The sequence below is a fragment of the Primulina huaijiensis genome, chromosome 8 (genome assembly GCF_012295235.1).
Source record: "Primulina huaijiensis isolate GDHJ02 chromosome 8, ASM1229523v2, whole genome shotgun sequence".
Taxonomy (NCBI): domain Eukaryota; kingdom Viridiplantae; phylum Streptophyta; class Magnoliopsida; order Lamiales; family Gesneriaceae; genus Primulina; species Primulina huaijiensis.
The window spans coordinates 5,451,521-5,470,956 of NC_133313.1; the positions used below are offsets into that span (position 1 = coordinate 5,451,521).

The 19,436-nt window shown below is 36.4% G+C and overlaps 3 protein-coding genes across 3 annotated transcripts; all 3 read right to left on the reverse strand.

Moving 5' to 3' along the window:
• Positions 1-5,503: 5,503 nt before the first annotated feature.
• Positions 5,504-5,893, reverse strand: LOC140982015 (uncharacterized). The gene has a single exon (XM_073448431.1). The coding sequence runs from the start codon at positions 5,891-5,893 to the stop codon at positions 5,504-5,506; it is 390 nt and encodes a 129-aa protein (XP_073304532.1).
• Positions 5,894-7,117: 1,224 nt separating this feature from the next.
• Positions 7,118-8,118, reverse strand: LOC140982016 (uncharacterized mitochondrial protein AtMg00860-like). Its single transcript, XM_073448432.1, has 2 exons — positions 8,033-8,118; positions 7,118-7,571 (listed from the first exon to the last, which is right to left on the reverse strand). The coding sequence occupies exons 1-2, from the start codon at positions 8,116-8,118 to the stop codon at positions 7,118-7,120; spliced, it is 540 nt and encodes a 179-aa protein (XP_073304533.1).
• Positions 8,119-12,376: 4,258 nt separating this feature from the next.
• Positions 12,377-15,149, reverse strand: LOC140983119 (cytochrome b-c1 complex subunit Rieske-4, mitochondrial-like). Its single transcript, XM_073450031.1, has 2 exons — positions 14,874-15,149; positions 12,377-13,296 (listed from the first exon to the last, which is right to left on the reverse strand). Exons 1-2 carry the CDS (start codon positions 15,046-15,048, stop codon positions 12,653-12,655), a joined length of 819 nt encoding a protein of 272 aa, XP_073306132.1. The 5' UTR covers positions 15,049-15,149; the 3' UTR covers positions 12,377-12,652.
• Positions 15,150-19,436: the final 4,287 nt, after the last annotated feature.

A 19,436-nucleotide genomic window follows, 5' to 3' on the forward strand; every position in this document is an offset into this window, starting at 1 on the left:
TAGATTATTTCACTAACTTTATTTCTATTATTTTTAAATTTAATAATAGTAATAGATAGTTTGAACATGAAAAAAAAAGAGTTAAATAATTATGTACAAAAAGAAATAGTAATTAAATCAGAATATCAGTTCAAATATGGGCTGAGAATAAAAAAAAATATAAGGTAAAATGTGATTAATGTTATAAATCAAAAGAGATGGATAAACAAAATTTATAAGAGAAAAGAGAGAATTCACTCGTGTAAATTTCATTGAACTCAATCACCTTATTTATAGAGAAAAATAACATAATACAGCTTTTTACGAATATTATCTTTTCATACTCATTCAAATCTAACTAAATAAGGATAATAATCTATAATAAGAATATATTTATAACACTCCAGTTTAAATGATTATCTGCACAAACAATCGATTCGTCAAAATCTTCATTTTGCAAGATGAATGCTTGAGAACTTCACAAGGACTCAACAGCGATCACTCTAAAACATTGACATTAAAACTCATTGGGAAAAATCCGAACGAAAGAAAAAAAAAAGTACATCAATAGTTGCTTTCTTTGGATGTCTTCCCGACTATAGATTTTTCTCGTTAAAACTTTACCAGGAAAAACCTAGTGGGACAAAATTCTAATGAAAGAAAAAGAGTACGACATCTCGCTACTTGTTAATTGTCTCATTAAAAGCTTTGTTATGAAAAACCATGTGAGAAAAATAATAGACGAGGAAAAAAGAATGTAACTTTAACTGCTCCCTTTATTACAGGCATCACTTGAAATCATCGACTCTTCATATTTTGATCTTGTGCACTAATTTGCCAAAAATTGATACATGTGATAACTTTGTAAAAAGAGTGGTTATATTCAGTTATTTATAATCTATTTACGTAAATCCATAGTCTGTTTGAGATTGCGAAGAAAATATGACATGTGCCTTACTGGTTGTCACTGTCTTCGAGTTGGAGAAAATATGCACATCACTAATATAATTTGTGAAATATAATGAAGCATAAATTGCCTTTAGATATGGTAATTGAAGGCCAAATATATTTTATTGATCTTCAAGTTAACGAAAAAGATATTTTCAGTATCAAATTGTCAAATGATCATCACTAAATGTGACTGATAAATATAAAAATATTTAGTGTTTTTTTCCGCGTACTATAACTTACTAACAAATATTCCTTTTAGGAAATGTTCAATACATAATTCAAGAAATAATTTTCTCTTTTCAAGTATATCATCGCAAATATATATTTCAAATACTCGATCATTTTTAGCAAACTTTTCAAGAATACTAAGTCGAGTGTATCACATGTACCATAATTATCTTAATCTTTATAATGACATGTTGCTCTATTGAAATGACAATTTTGGACGTTGGATTTAATTCTATTTGGCACCTCAAATTCTACGAGGATTTTTTTATATATCATTGTCAAGTCAACCCGTCCATGACAACTGAAAATATTTTCTTATAACCAACTTTGAGTTAGAAGCTTTGAGATAAAGTGTGCTCATATGTCCCATGTCTAATTGTCAATCATTTGTCATTGACTATCTCTATAAATTGTATTTCAAGATAATCATAATTTTGCATTATAGCAAAAGCATATTAATAATTATATCATTTTGATCCCAAATAATATATGAAATCTCATCATTTAATATGATTGTTATTTTTCATGAATAATATCATCCAAATTGGATTCATTAAAATATTTGGTCGGCCATGCTTTTAGTATCTTTTATATTTACTTGCCAGTAACTTAATATATTGTCCTGCAAGACATCAATTTTTTCATAACGACTAGCCTCCATTATCCTTTTGACATTGAGACATTTGATCATTTCTTTAAAGGGGTTCTTTGAGTTGTATACATTGTTCAACTTGACATTAATGAAGCTAAATAATATAATCGATCTTATGCACAAGATAAAATAACATATTTTGATATTTAAATTTTGAACTTCATGTTTACCTTATATTATATTGAGATCGATATAAAAATAATTATTTTAGCTTATATTTCCTCCCTTCAACATTAGAAATATGGTTTTACAAGAATAACAAATGAGAAATTCGGTCATAAAAATCTCATTGCTCAAAATATTTGATTATAAGATCCAAATGATTTCCAACATATTTACAATCTCTTCAAGAGATTTACTCTAATGCATTTTTCGCACATTAACACATTATCAGTTGACATAATATATACAACATATATTTCAGATATCCAAAATATGACGTATTTATTATCAAAATAAGTGGTTTTAATAGTTGATTGGAGGCACAATAAATCAACTAAACCAATATATTTATAATCATAAAATTGATATTCATATTCTCTCTTTTAATTAAACTTCTATTGATTATATATTATGGAAATTTTTCTCAAAACGTATTTTCACGAACATCAAGTTGTGATTCGTGGGCCCACATTATTTATTCATTCCAGATAATACGCGGATTTTTGCCAACTTGAGTTCATGATAGTTGTATCAAATTTGACAAGACATAAATAAGAATTCATAAAATTTTCTGGATATCTGATTCAAAATCTTCAAATTTATCGATCTAGGATCTTTTGGCTTTTTCATTTACATTTTGTGCACTATCGATAGTTTGTCAACTATTTATATAATTTGAATGCTCAACCCAATTGATTATACTAAACACTGAAAATATTTGTATGAATGATACTTTTATATGTATAAAAACCCACTAGTCTACAATACCAGTAAACCTTTTGGTATGTTACTGAGGTTATGCAAAACACAATAATTGAAATGTATAATACTTAAAATACTGCTAATTTTTTTTTAAAAAAAACTAAATCTCAAAAAATACATTTAAATACATGCATGCAATAACAGCTGTCAATCACACATTTTAAAATGAAATTATTCCATTACTGATAAAAATACTGCTGTTAAAAATAAGAGTAATCGTCAAACCCTAGATTGTCGTGTAAAATAAAACAAATGTGAAGCATTCAAAAATCCTGACAAACCATCGACATGTAAAAACGAAAGTGTAAGAAAATATACATGTTCGCTCCTAACTCATAAACATAATGTGCGGAAAAATATGGTCCAGGAGTTATCGTGCGCATATCCAACTCCGCCTACTCAGTCCTCGGCACCTCCAGTCTCCTCGTCAATATGCTCACCTGCATCATTCACACCTAATAAGTTTAAAGACTCAACACACTTGAATCGTTATAACAATTATATATACATAACGCGCAACAGTGAAAAGTAATGTAATTAACATATATTTCATGATTTTAAAAGTATGAAATTAAACATATCGTGTCAAAGCATAACGTGTCCAAAACATGTCTCATCATATCAACATATACGTGTTCTTTTTCTTTATTTGACCGTGGTACCCGACGGCGAGGACATCAGCGACAGTTTTACCCATCCACTGAGCCTTGGCCTAACATGTTCGTGTTCGTGTTCGTGTTCATGTTCGTATTAGTCACAACCAACTCTTATCCTTCAAAACATACCGTCATATTAGTCACTTATAAAAATCATGCATATACATAAATTTCCTTAAAATCAAGCATGCAACGTATTTTTCATATTTTCATAAAAAGTCATGTTCGTGATAGCGTATACATTTAAAACACGTCAAATTGTGATCCGGATGCTGCTAGGGCTGTTAACTCGACCCGGGTGCAAAATGATCATTTTGCCCCTAGAGACCCTAATTGACCATTTTACCCATGGACCTCAAAATTTTTACTCGAAGCCAACCAAACTCCTTAAAACACCTCAAAACGTATCTTTAATAGTTTCTTAGACGTAAACTCGAGCCCATGCAAGAACTTATATAATTCGTTTTAAAAATTAGACCGGGGTCCCGGTTTTAATCCGAATTAACCAGAAACTCAACCAAATCCTTCCAAACTTAAACCATGCCTTAACCGTACCCTACCAGCCCTTAAACCACCTAGACCGGACCACTTAAGACCCTCAAGAAGTACCTGAAAGTTACTGGATTTTTTCCTGCACAAAAGCGAGCCAAACCCTAGTGCACCTATCTTCCGAATTCTCGACCCTAGACCAAAACCAACTAGACCAGCCTCGAACCAACCACTCCTAGCCCACCTCTGGACCCTCGTGGACCGACCTAATCATTGCTCTCAGCCCCATGCACGCTGTTGAGCGCAACTACCCGAATGTCATCAAACGAGCCTTAACCGTGACACCCTAACTCCCTCGTTCGGCCCTATGACCCCGACCAACAGTGTTTGGGCTATCCTAGGCCATGACTCAGACCCACCGGGGTCTGGTCCAAGGCTTTTAGCAGCCCTTGCACCATCGGTTCACTCCTATCTCATGATCTAACCCAAGCCGAGACCACCAACCAAAAAAAAACGATCGGCCCTCACCAAGACGTGACTACCTCGTGAATCCAGCACCTTGACACCTTAAATCTCGACATGTACAGCCCTTTAACCCCTATCCATAGTATCCCCTTGCACAATAATCAAGAAAACGTGTGTTACATAAAAAGTGTAGGCATGTTTCATGACAAACGATGCATAAACGATGCAACATAAAAAATCTATGCATTCCTCATGCAAACACACGCAAATAAGCATATAATAGCGTGAATGACAAGAAAAGAGATATATATGGCGTGTCTTAGCGATTAAACGCTCAAAACCCTTGAGTTATTCGCGTAGAACGTGCACCGGAGCGAAGGGGGAGGATTTCTTTGAAAAGCTTGAGGAAATTTCGAATGGCTGCTGTATTTTTTTTCGAGAGGTTGCTGCTGCTGAATGAGGGATGGGGCGGGCAACATATAAAAATTAGGTTTAGGGTTTTTAATGTGGTGTTAAATCCATATATTAAGTGTTAGTGAGCCATTAATTAAAAATAAAGGGGTTGAAAGTATTTTGGGCCCATTAAGCAATAAAATAATCCCATCAATCCCAATAACAATCCCGAAAAATATTATTTTAGGTACATTTTTGAAATATTGCTCGAACCCTCAAAAAGTCTCTCGACTCGCTAAATTTTGCGTTCCGGTTAAAAATATGACACGACGAGTAAAAATACCCCACCAAAGCCCAACTTCGAAAATCTCACTTATTTACACCATATATTAAATAATTAAAAATAATAATTTAATAAAAATATTCTTCCTTAATTATCCCTGGTCTCCGTTCCTCGTTCGAGCGTTAAAAACTACTGAAAGCCCTTATGCATGAAATTTTAATAAACCATGAAATAAAACACATGTTCATGCAATAATCACGCAATAAGATAATTAAACACATATTTTGTAAAACAATAGATTACATGCAGTCAGGTTACGTAGCTTGAATTTTCTAGACATTACAATTCTTCCTTCCTTATAAAGAATTTCTTCCTCGAAATTTAAAACGTACCGAATAACTCTGGGTAGCGACTCATCATCTCAGACTCGGTCTCCCAAGTAGCCTCCTCCTCAGAATGATTCAGCCACTTGACCTTGACCATCTAGATCACCTTATTCCGGAGCTTCCTCTCTTGCCTGACCAGTATCTGAGTGGGTCTTTCCTCGAAAGATAGATTCGGTGTCAGCTGCAGAGGCTCATAGTTTAGCACATACGAAGGATTCGACATGTACTTCCGCAGCATAGAGACATGTAATACGTTATGAACTCCCGTCAGATTCGGCGGTAACGCAACTCTGTAAGCTAGTGTCCCCACTCTCTCTAGGATCTCGAATGGTCTTATGAATCTAGGACTGAGCTTGCCCTTTTTCTCAAATCTCATCACACCCTTCATCGGTGTGACCTTCACGAAATCATGAACACTTACGGCAAACTCTAGATCCCTGCGCCGCTGATCTGCATTGCTATTCTGTCGGCTCTGAGCGGTTTTCATCCTGTCCTGAATCTTGACCACTAACTCTGCAGTCTGTCTGACAATATCTGGCCCCAACTCTGCTCTCTCTCTCCTACCTCATCCAATACACCGATGACCTACACTTCCTCCCGCATAGTCCTTCATATGGAGCCATACCGATGGATGTCTGATAGCTGTTGTTGTACGTGAACTCCACAAGAGGTAACTTCGGCTCCCAGCTGCCCTGGAAGTCGATCATGCAAGCTCTGCGTAGGTCCTCCAATATCTGAATCACCCTCTCAGACTGACCGTCAGTCTGTGTGTGGAAAGCTGTATTGAATAACAACTTAGTACCCAATGCCTGATGCAGACTCTTCCAGAATGTAGACGTGAACCTCGGATCCCTGTCTGATTCGATGGACACTGGAATCCCATGCAGCCTGACTATCTCTCTGATATACAGCTCTGAATATTGAGTCATGGTGAAAGTCTTCCCGATCGGTAGAAATTGTAATGACTTACTGAGCCGATCGACTATCACCCAAATGGCATTGTACCCTCCAACTGTCCTCGGTAGCCCTGTCACAAAGTCCATGGTAATGTTCTCCCATTTCCACTAGGGAATAGGGAGTGGTCTCAGCTTTCCTGCAAGTCTCTCATGTTCGGCCTTAACATGATGATACGTCAAACACTCGGACATGAAACGCAAGATATCTCGCTTCATGTCCAGCCACTAATATAGAGACTGCAGATATTTACAGATTCTGTGGGCCTCACTCATGATATCTGCTCTCAGGGAATCACTGCTAGGAACCCACAGTCGGTCACAATATCCGACTATGTCATCCTCAACTGTATACAACCTCAGGCCCTTAGACTCATCCCTCTGTCTCCACTTCTGTAACTGCTCGTCAGAAGTCTGCCCTGTTCGAATCCTATCCCTCAGTGTCAACTGTACCGTCAGGGTAGAAAGACTAGGGGCATCGCCCCTGGCATACACTGCAAGCTAAAACCTCTGAATTTCTGCCTGCAAAGGCCTTTGTACCGACGACTGAGCAATCATTACATGCTTCCTACTCAGAGCATCTGCAACCACATTAGCCTTACCCGGATGGTAGCTAAAGTCGTAATCATAATCTTTCACTAGCTCTAGCCATCTTCGCTGCCTCATATTCAGTTCTTTTTGCGTGAAGAAGTACTTCAGACTCTGATAATCGGTGAAAATCTTGCACTTCTCCTCATACAGATAATCCCTCCATATCTTCAAGATGAATACACTGCTGATAACTCGAGGTAATGAGTCGGATAATTCCTCTCATGGACCTTCAACTGTCTGGACGTGTAGGCTATAACCCTATCATGCTGCATCAGAACTGCGCCCAAACCGAGCTTCGAAGTATCTATATAAAGCACAAACTCCCCTTGCCCGGATTTTATAGCTAGAACTGGTGCCGAAGTCAATGCCTGTTTCAGCCTATCAAAACTCTCCTGGCACTCTGATCTCCAGATGAATTTGGCATTCTTCTTTGTCAAGGCAATTATGGGCACCACAATAGAATAAAAACCCTGAATAAACTTCCTATAGTACCCAACCAACCCCAAGAAATTGAGGATCTCTGTCACACTCTTAGGCACTGGCCAGTCTCGGAATGCCTCGACCTTACTGGGATCAACCTCCACTTCGTCTCGAGATATGATGTGGCCTAAGAATGCCACTCTGTCAAGCAAAGCTCACATTTACTAAACTTGACATACAACCGTCTGTCCTGTAAAGTCTATAGTAAGGTCCTCAGATGCTGACTGTGCTCCTCTCTGCTCTTCGAATAGATCAAGATGTCGTCTATAAAAATTATGACGAACTAATCCAAATACGGCTGAAACACGCTATTCATGAGATCCACGAAAATCACTGGCGTGTTCGTCAGTCCAAAGGGCATCACCATAAACTCATATTGCCCATAACGCTTCCTGAAAGTCGTCTTATGCACGTCAGACTCCTCTCACATTCAATTGTGGTATCCTGATCGGAAATCTATATTTGAAAATACTGATGCTCCCTGAAGCTGATCAAATAGATCTTCAATCTTAGGCAGATGATATTTATTCTTAACTGTGACCCTGTTCAGTTATCTGTAATCAATGCTTAGCCGTATGCTGCCATCCTTCTTCTTAACGAACAGTACTGGTGCGCCCCATGTAGAAAAGCTTGGGCGAATGAATCCCTTGTCCAGCAAGTCCTGTATTTGATCTTTCTGCTCATTCATTTCTGCAGGTGCTAGATGATAGGATTCCTTTTAAACCGGCACTGAACCTGGAATTAGCTCGATGGAAAAGTCCACCTCTCTGTCTGGTGAAATGCCTGAAACATCATCTGAGAAAACACTGGGAAAATCCCTGACCTCCTCTAGCCTTTGGCAGACTTACTCGGTCACTGTCACAATACTCGCCAAAAATGCCTGGCAACCTCTCCTCATGAGCTTCCTCGCACAAATGCAAGAAATGATGTGCAACATCTGCTGGTGTCTGGCTGCCTCAAAAATAAATGGCTTCCCGCTGGGTGGTCGGACAGATACTGACCTCTGTCAAAAATATGTGGGAGCTCTGTTCGAAGAAAGCAAGTCCATACCCAGAATAATGTCGAACTCCGGTAACGGTAGTACAATCAGGTCTGCTTGCACCTATACATGTCAAAACGGGCTGGCGGGGCGGGCCAGTCCGCCACCCACCGCAATCCGCCATTAGGCGGGGCGGGGCGGGGCCTCTAAGGGCCAAACCACCCAATCCACCTTGGGCCGCGGGTTAGGCGGGCCGACCCGCTTATTTTTTTTAAGAAAAAATACTAAACAATATTACAATAAACATAGATGAAAAATATATTTCGGTCAAATATTTTCATAAAACATTGAATAAGACCTTAAAAGCATACAACAATCAACATAATCCATAAAAAGTAAAGTGTTTATTCTAATCTATTCACAAGATTTCATCGTACATATGTATTAAAAATTAACTCATGTAATCTCACCAACCGTAAATACAATGAAACCTTTAAAGGTGAATTCCAAATCTTTTTTAGTATACAATTTCCCCAGTTTCTTAAGGGTTTGTCCTCACAAGAAAACAAAAATTAACGATCTTAAGAGTTTGTCCACACAAGGCACCTAGCTCTTACCATCCTCCTTTTCTTAAAAAATGAGAAACATTGGAAGATAACAGAAAGTCGAGGAAACAGACGGTTTTAAATTTCAGAAAATATTATGTGTAGAACAATACATATAATTACTTTATTTACTATATTATTTCGATAATTATTGATTAATTCGAGTTAAACATTACAGAAAAATGGAGGAGCCTGGAGAGCATAACTTCTTCAAAAAAAAGTAGAAGCTTAGAGATTTTATTAGAGTGATGGAGGCCAGGTGCAGGAGAAAAAATAAGGAAGAAATAAGAATTTTTATATAAAATTTAAAAATATAAAATTCTACCCTAATTTGACGGGCCAGCCCGCCCCGTCTTGGCCCGTAACCCAAACGGGATGTTATTTTATCAACCCAACCAGCTCAATTTTTATAGCGGGACGGGCCGACCCGACGGACCTAACCCAATTTGACAAGCCTAGCAAGAATATGACTTTCTTGATCGTGCCTGAGGTTTCTCCCCATTTCTTTAAGGCCCCAGAATATGAACGCGCTCAGCAAGAGGTGTATTAATTCAATGTGCCTACATTTGGGCAGGGGGTGATGTTGGATGTGGACTACACCGTTAGGCAGGAGCAGTTCTGGTTTTTCACCGAAGCTCTTAGGGTTAATAAGCTGAAAAGTTATGTTGATCAAATGGTTGTGAAGAGAGGTATTGTCATTTATGTTATTGGTTTCACAAGTTTTAAGGGTAGTATTTATTCTATAATTTTAATGACTTTTTTAAATGATGGATTTTTGTGAAATTAATAGATTTTTATTGATTTTTATAGAATTTTATAAAATTCTAAAACAAATTTCATAGACTCTTGTTGAATATGTGAGTTTGGAGATTTTTTTAATTGAATGTAATCAAATCTTTACGTTAAATCAAAGATTTTTTTGACATTTTATTAATGTACCTTAGGCTAAAATTTTTGTACTTAATAGAATTCCAAGGAGTTGTTAAAAGTATTCATTAACATACAAACATTAAAGCTTAAGGTACAACTATAAATTGTCAAAAATTATATTTGGTTCAACCCAAAGATTTGGATGAATTTTTAAAATTTATAACTCATACACAAGCTATTTATTTATGTCTCTGTCTCTGTCGCTTCACATCACCTCTCTTCTTATCTTCTCTTCTCTCATCTATCTTTATCACTCTCTCAAATTTTCGAAGTGTATCTCTATATATATATTTTCATCTTTCATTTTCAAATTTTTCATTTTTGGCTGATTTTTTATTTAATAATTTTTTTTATTTTAATATCATAAGAAATTTTGAATTTTAGAATTGATTTTGTGATTTTTAATTTATGATTTATACAAATTAATGTAATATTCAATAATAATAAAAGATGATCCAAAAAAATATCGCTTAATTCTTAATAATTGAATAGTCTCGCAACAACCATGATTTTTAAAATTCTTTTTAGTATTTTCAATTAATATGTAAGATATGATATTTTGGTACAAAATTATATCCACATAATGCTAAATAATATTCTTTTCACGTGTATATTATCAATTCAAAAACAAGGTTACAGATTAATCAATTGATGTATTTTTAAAAAATTTACAAACATGCATACAAACTCACATATATACACATGTAAAGATTAAATGATTTAATTTTAAAATAAGTAAATTTATTTATTAATATAAATATTGAAAAACTATTTCAAACTGAATATATTATATATGTCAATTAATTATTGGTTCAAAGAAATTAATAAAAAATAATATGTTATAATTAAGTACAAAATTTATAAAATTCTATATTAAAAAAATTCACAAAAGTCTATAAAAATCTTACAAAAAAATCTACATGAATCCACATAAATCTGTTTATAAATATGTGTGATTTTATAAAAGTCAATAAAAATATATCAAATCCAAAAAATCTATAATTTGAAAAAGTCATTAAAAGTCATCAAAACTCTGAATTGAATACACCCCACTAAAAGTCTAGAACCAATACACCCCTGAATGATACAAATGTTGACTTTTTACTTGGGAAAAACTTGTCTGAGAAAAAAATACAATCAAAATTCGAAACATTGCCAGTTAGAATTGAATCTCTTCCATAATCTCGTGGCATTATGTAAAACGCAAGACATATTATAGCAGGGGGCCGAGTAGCAAGGGGCCATTTCCAGGTCACACGCCAATTAGTAGTTTGCAGCCTTCAAACCTTACAGAAGGTCATACCAGTTTTTTTAAGTTCTCCTTCTAGTAATTATTCAGTTATAGGAATTGTGAGGTTCTGGACCCTTTCCTTTTCTTATTCAACTGATTCTACCTGGCATACTTGCCAGATGTACCTCATTGAAAGATAAAAGAGCGTTGGATCCCCATTGCTCCTTTGATGTGTAATCAGCTTTTTGAAGATGTTTCTGCTCTCTTCCATGATCTTGATAATGGAATGCTTCTCATCAGTGTGATATTTCCGTACCTGCCAATTCCATCACATACCGTCGTGACTAAGCTCGTAACAAGCTTGCTGAGATATTCGCTAACATCATAAATTCGCGAAGACAAACAGGCAAGACGCATATTAATTTGTTGCAATGCTTCAAAGATTTTAAGTATAAAAATTGGCGCTCCACAACTGAGTCGGAAGTTACTGGTCTGCTAATTGTTGCTCTTTTCGCTGGTCAGCACACAAGCTCCATTACTTCCACATGGTCAGGGTACCTCCTCGATCCTGACAGGTTTGGGCCATGGAGAGAGGGAGGATAAGGTAGCTGGAGCGTTCTCCCACATATCTTTTGGTGGTGGCAGGCAAGGTTGTCTCGGGGAGCCATTTGCATATCTGCAAATCAAAGCAATATGAAGCCATTTGCTCAGAAATTTTGAACTGGAACTTGTTTCACCTTTTCCAGAGATTGACCGGAATGCCATCGTAGTGGGCGTGAAAGGAAAATTTATGGTGCAGTACAGGCGCAGGGAGCTTTCCCTCAAATAATTGGCTGAAAATTTCAGCAGCTTCAAGTGATGACATTTTCATTTTGTGTAGCGTGTTGGATTTCTCCGCATATTTGATTTCATCAGACTCCCCTCATGTCTATGTTTCAAACCTTATGAACTGTTCAGCTCAAGATAATCTCTCGGTTGCCTGGAAGTCTTATTTATTTAACTGGCGAGTGTGGGAACATGAAGTGCTTCATTGGATTGTAGGATTCTTATTGATTCATCTAAAAAGTAACGTTGATGTTTGATTACAAAACTAGCACACTGACAACTTTGATTATCTAGGGTATTAGATTCTGTGTTCTACGACTAGAAATTTATTGGTGACAACATAAACAATCCACCATATAAAAATATGATGAAAATGATACAAGAAATAATTCTTGTTACTCTATTCTTCGAGCAAAATAATGATGTCATAACCTTACCAAAGTAATAATAGCAGCAATGTCATTGAAAACTCGATGTGATCTTGAAACAAGCTTTAAAAGGATATCAATGACTAGCAGCCACAGCATTATTAGAGACACACTGCTCAGTTCAGCCAATACAAAATTTAAGTCAAACCACATCACAGATGATAACAAACAGAGAGTTGGTCCCATATTTGATTGTTGTATTACGTTCCTATCAAAGAAAATTCTCACCCAACCAATAGCTTGTTTTCATCCAAGAAGCTATAAGTGGGAATCTCTAGGTTGAATGGCGCAGGTCCTTTGCGAATCCTGCCTGAGATGTCATAATGGGATCCATGGCAAGGGCAAAACCAACCACCAAAGTCACCAGCATTCGGCAAGGGAATGCACCCCAGATGGGTACACACCCCAACCACCACAAGCCATTCTGGGTTCTTGACCCTCTCAGAATCCTCTTGTGGATCACGAAGAGATGCAACATCAACACTGTTAGCCAAACTGATGTCATCTTCAGTTCGACGCCTAATGAAAACTGGCTTCCCACGCCACTTCACGGTAACAGTTGCCCCAGGTTCAATGTTGGATAGATCCACCTCAAGTGAAGCAAGAGCAAGGACATCTTTACTCGCAGACATGCTCAAAACAAATTTAAGGACCAGGAGACGGGCCAGTGATGCATACACAAACCTGCCACCAGTCAAAACAAAGTATGCAAATGCACGTTTACTGGGATCACCAGGTGGATACCGCTCATGGTTGTGCTTATCATACACAATCTTTGAACTGGGATTCTTGATTGCAAACACTGTAGGTGGAAGATCTGGAATCATACCAATCTCCTGTTCAGGCGCAAGGGCACTAGATGAAAATCCTGGAGAAATTTCATCAAGGTTCACATATCATTGAAATCTGTTAGGCAACTAACTTGTAGAACTGAACAAAATCACCAAAAAACTTCAAAAAAATTGAGTTCAAAATAGGAGCTAACATTAATGATTAGCAGCACACAGTTGTACAGATTTAACACATTGTCAAATTTACGATGATAAAAAAATAAACAATATTTAGATAGGAACATAGTTGTATCTCACAACACAATGGAGCTAATACAAATAATCAAACACCTGATTATCTTCAGATCAAACATTTGTATCACATTTATAAAGGGAATTGATTTCGAGAAGTGGAACAGTGAAAAGAAGAGAAAAGAATACCAAACTGATCAAATGACAGGGTCCAACTTGGACAAGATGTTGCAAGAACACAGCCAAATGAAATGCCTGAAGCAAATAAGTACAGCTAACTTTTTCTTTGAAAAGATCGCATGAAGCAACCAAGTGGAAAATCAGGAGACTGGTTAATTTTGAATCTGATGTAGCTGTAGAAACTGTAAGAAAGCTCATCACACACAGACACTCGATCCTACTATCTCTTCTATTTTAGCCTTAAAATAAAATTCAGGCCTCAAAATTGTAATTCTTTCTCCTTCTCGAGGTATAATGACAGACCGGGAAGCTCAACTAGAAGCCGCTATGGTGAAATTGGTAGACACGCTGCTCACAATCACAAACAAACAGCATCATGCACCCAAACAAACACTCTTCAATGGAAACATCTCCAACATACACCCGTACATTTCAAATTCAAGCCATGTTTTCCCACTCAGTCCTCAACAGTAAAACGCGAAAGCTTCACAGCTTGACATATAAAATTTTTAAAACAGCACTCCTCCTGGTCCACAGATTGCATCTGAATATAGAACTTCGAGAATATCTCAAGGAAAGGCTAGAAAATATTCAAGTAGTCTACTCCACAAAACAGGGTAAGTTGATGGTATGGACCTTTTGGAAGAATTATTGTCCTTAAAAAATAATTGCTATAAAAACATTTCCTCACAAGTAATAATGTCAGTGACTCACACTCGTACAGCAAATGTTGTATGGTAAATAATATATTGACGCAGTGGGTTATAAGAACAAATATTCGTACCAACCTCACAATTGGGAGAAACAAGTTGAGAAGTATCGTCAAAAGGTATAGTATATAGAGCCTAAAACCCCAAATCCGCAGAGAAGAAGCTCATTCAATATAATTTTTTTGTCATCCCGATGAAGTAAAGGCGAAATTTTTCAAAATCAACATCACATTCAGCATCTTCAAAACTCGTGTCGCCCACATCAAACAATACCTCCGCCACTCAATTATTAAATAAATAAACACTGAAAGGTCAATATTACCTCAAAAAATCCACACAAAAGAATCATAACACAACCAAAATCACAATCTGAAAAAGGTGATATCAGATCTTGCAAAGAAAGCTCATTTCTACCATTCATAAAAAGTTAAGACTAACCCAATATTTCAACTTTATCAACTATATCACGTAATCGTCCAGTAAAACGAGGAAAATACAAATACAAAACGAAACCATAACGGACAGCACCGAACCACTGATTTGATCCAGATATGAATTGGTACGAGGAGGCGAGGAAATTAATGTTGCGCGGTCATCAGAAGATAGATGGAAGGCGGCGGGAGGGTTCCGGGCCGAGTAGGGGGCCGACGAAGTCCGACCAGATAGCCATGAGAGAGACGACAGCCTCCGCCCTGCTACTCTCAACATCTTAGATTAATGGGGATTCCTCGTCTTCTCTTCTGCTAATTCAGATAGATTTCTATCGAGTTGGATTGGGAAAATTATGAAATCGGGATTCGTGGAAGTGTTTATTTAAAAAAAAAAAAAAGGAATCATNCCTAAGTGGGTCGATCTCTTCACACCACCTCGACCCAAGTGTGAAGAGCTCGATCCAAACAAAGAGTTCGACCCACGTGTGGGTTGAGGGCTTGATGTTTGGGTTGAGAGGTGAGGTTTGGGTCGAGTCTACTGTTACTCTACCCAAATCTCAGTGACTCGACTCAATTTTTTACTGTAACACTACTTAATTTTAAATTTTGACAATTAATAACATTTTTTTTTGCAGATTAACTTCTCCACTAAACTTGGAAGGGATCAAATATTTGATTGTAAGTTAACTTTAGGATCAAAATATGTTGAAATTTGTAAGAAGATAGTATCATTTTTGAATAAGAAAGAAATGGAATATTTGGTCCAGCATACACAATTTGATAATTTAATTATATGTGCTAAAGATTATAACAATTCGAATCAATTAATGTGATTTTTGATGAGTAGACAGAGTTATGACAGTGGATGTGATGAATATTGGATGGTATATCGCAAACGACATGTACAGTTTTCATTGTTAGAGTATTGTTTGCTCATTAGCCTAAATTATTCAAAATTTTACCATGTGATACCTGATGAAGATGAATTTAGGTTGAGGTATTTTGTTGGAAGCAATATATGTTTGGGGGATTTCATAGTTAGAATGGATGAGTATGAGAATGACTTAGGTGAAGATATAGACGTGGAGAAGTTAAAATTGACCAGTCTTTTTTTTCTTGGCAGGTGTATTGGGTCGACAACGAAAAAATAAAAATGATACACTTGACCAAGAGTGGATTAGATTAGTTAACAACTTTGATAGTTTTATTAACTATCCATGGGATAGAATAACTTTTAAGGAAGTACTTTATGGATTAAGAAAAGATCTCGAAACTAACTTTAAAAGCTATGAAAATTTGGTCGCACGTCATGGAAATTATCCAGATTTCAGTGGGTGCGGTAGCTTCCATATAAATGAACTCAATCATCCTTTACAGATAACTAAATATTGTTCATTTTATAAAATATTGTTGTTATTTTGTATCATACTAATAAATGTGTATAACTTTTTTGTGCAAGATTTTTGCGTATGAATATTTTCCAACAATTGCTTAAGTGTCTGCTTAACGCCGGGAAGGTCCTAATGTACTGATACCTTGGATGTGTCATTGGTTGACTAGGAGATGGAGTAAGAATCATTCCCCTTCCATTAATGATGTGAATAAAGTATTTAAAAATGTATATACCAAGGTAAATAAAAAATTTATTTTATTTACTTTTGTATTATCTAATATATTTTTGGTTAACTGTTAACTAATTTTCATTATAATGTTTATTGTTAATAATTAATACAGGATATTTTGGGGATGTGTATTCCCACCACGGAGGAGCTATTGTTTGTGCACTATATGGCTGACGATTTTTTTGATTCTAATCCTAGTGTGGTAGTCAATCGCATTACGGAGTTGATTATCTAAGATATCAAAGTAGTGTGCAGTTAAGATCCATTGGGCGACCCAGAGGATGAAGTTGGTATACAGACTGGGGATCAACGGTTTCTCCAGTCATTCACATATACTTATTCCAGGTCATCTCGAGATAAAGTCTGAAAATCTCCTCAGCCATCCAGAGATTGTGGTCCTTCACACAGGAATCAGCTGTCTCCTCCATTGACTAACATGGGAGGGACATACATCTATGCATAGGGATCATACATCTCTTACATATATGTATGAAGTCCGTTTTACAAGTTTGGAGGATAAAATTACGACGATGCAAAAGGACCAAACCGAAGGATTTTCTCATATCATGGATGTATTGAAACATATGAAGACATATATCTCGAGCTTGAAAGATATGTTTGGGAGATTCCCTTCTGTGAGTGCCAATGTTGGTAAGTTTTATCGATATTTATATGATTTTTAACTATCTTGTTAGCTTAAAAAATGACAAAATTGTATATATTATTCTCTCAGATTATGGCGAGACATCAAGGAGAACACCTGAAGAGACGCCATTTATGAGAACGGATGAGGTGGATCCAAATACACCACTTGAGAGAAATGCGCCTTTGACTCATGCTTTTGAAAGGACTTCATGCTATAAGTTAAGATTGATCACTGTTGACAAAGAGCCTATGACACATGAGGCACTGCATCAACTTTTTATAAATGTTATGAGGTCTATTTCTTTTGAAAAAAGAGTGAGAATGTTCACCAGTAGATCGTGGGCTCGAGTAACACTGAGATTAATTCTTGCACAAAAAATATAACACCCGAAATCCCATTACGTAAACCACATGCATGAAAGTCGATAAGTTGATAACTTAATTTAATTAAATGAATTTACATGCATAAATATGATGTTTTAATGTGATTAAATGTTTAAAAATGAAATTGTGCATGATTCCAGTTTTTAGGATTTTTTAGGCGATTATTTGATGTTTGGCCGAGGAAAGAAGACCGAGGACGAATGAGGGAAAAATATTTTTTTCAAATATTTTTATTCTCGAAAAATGTTTTTTAATTATGTTATTTTATTAAAATAGTAGGATTTAATTATTTTACGTATCGAGTCTTAATTTATTTTAGAAATCAATTTTCGCCAAAATGAGGGACTTTTTGAAGGCTCGTGATTATTTTTTTTTGCGAAACTTCCTAAAACAAACTACATTAGCTTTTCCCGGATGGTAGCTAATATCACAGTCGTAGTCTTTTACCAATTCTAACCATCTTCGTTGCCTCATATTCAACTCCTTTTGGGTGAAGAAGTATTTCAAACTTTTATGGTCGGTGAAAATCTTGCACTTCTCTCCATACAAATAATGTCTTCAAATCTTTAGTGCAAATACCACTGCGACGAGCTCAAGATCATGTGTTGGGTAATTTTTCTCACGAACCTTCAATTGTCTAGATGCATAGGCTATAACTCGGTCATTTTGCATCAGAACTGCACCCAAACCAAGTTTTGAAGCGTCTGTATAAAGAACATACTCTCCTTGCCCCGATGGCATCGATAACACTAGCGCTGAAATCTAAGCTTTCTTCAACTTGTCAAAACTTTCTTGGCACTCGGATCTCCATATAAACTTTGTATTCTTCTTTGTCAAGACAGTCATGGGTACCGCAATAGATGAGAATCCTCGAATAAAATTTCAGTAATAGCCAGCTAGTCCAAAGAAACTACGGATCTCGGTTACGCTCTTAGGTATGGGCCATTCTTTCACTACCTCCACTTTACTTGGATAAACCTCAACTCCATCTCTAGAAATGATGTGGTCTAAGAACGTCACTCTCTCGAGCCAAAACTCACACTTGCTGAACTTTGCATATAACTTCCTATCTTGCAGTAATTGCAGTGTTGTCCTCAAATAGTGGCTATGCTCATCTTTACTCCTCGTATAGATCAAAATATCATCGATGAAGACTATAAAAAATTGATCCAGATACGATTGAAATACGCGATTCATGAGATCCATGAAGATCGCTGGCGCATTGGTCAACCCAAATGGCATGACCTAAACTCATAATGCCCATATCGAGTCCTGAACGTTGTCTTATGAACATCTGGCTACCTAACCTTTAATTGATGGTACGCAGAACGAAGATCTATTTTCGAGAATATCGATGCTCCTTGTATTTAATTAAATAAGTCTTCAATTCTAGGTAGAGGATACTTATTATTAATAGTTACCCTATTCAGCTCTCTATAGTCGATGCAAAGTCGCATACTTCCATCCTTTTTCTTCACAAATAATACTGGTGCCCCCCACGGAGAACAACTAGGGCGAATAAAACCCTTGTCTAATAATTCTTGAATTTGATCTTTTAACTCTTTCATCTCGACGGGTGCTAGACGATAAGGCGCTTTAAAAATTAGTACAGTGCCCAGCATCAACTCAATAGAAAATTACACCTCATGGTCCGGTTGAATGCCAGAGACGTCCTCAAGAAAGACGCTAGGAAAGTCTCAAACGATCTCAACATCCTCTAGCTTCTGATTGTCGGGAACATGTGCTGATGTAACACATGCTAGAAAATCTTGGCATCCTCTCTTCATAAGTTTCCTTACACACATACTAGAGATAATGTGCAGTATTTGCTTGTTCTTTACTGCCTTAAAGATAAAAGACTTCCCACTAGGCGGTCGAATAGACACCGACCTCTGCCAAAAATCTATCAAAGCTCCATTCAATGACAGTCAATCCATGCCAAGTATAATGTCAAATTCAGGCATTGGGAGTACGATAAGATCTGTCCGAACCACATCTTTTTGCAAACGAAGCT

Bases quoted from the DNA above. Each gene is read 5' to 3' on its own strand.
- LOC140982015 (XM_073448431.1), bottom strand. From the start codon at position 5,893: ATGAAAACCGCTCAGAGCCGACAGAATAGCAATGCAGATCAGCGGCGC.
- LOC140982016 (XM_073448432.1), bottom strand. From the start codon at position 8,118: ATGAATGAGCAGAAAGATCAAATACAGGACTTGCTGGACAAGGGATTC. The intron at 7,572-8,032 runs GTTCGTTAAGAA...TTTGCTTGACAG, and splicing joins ACATGGGGCGCACCAGTACT to AGTGGCATTCTTAGGCCACA.
- LOC140983119 (XM_073450031.1), bottom strand. From the start codon at position 15,048: ATGTTGAGAGTAGCAGGGCGGAGGCTGTCGTCTCTCTCATGGCTATCT. The intron at 13,297-14,873 runs GTTCGGTGCTGT...AAATTTCTCCAG, and splicing joins ATATCTGGATCAAATCAGTG to GATTTTCATCTAGTGCCCTT.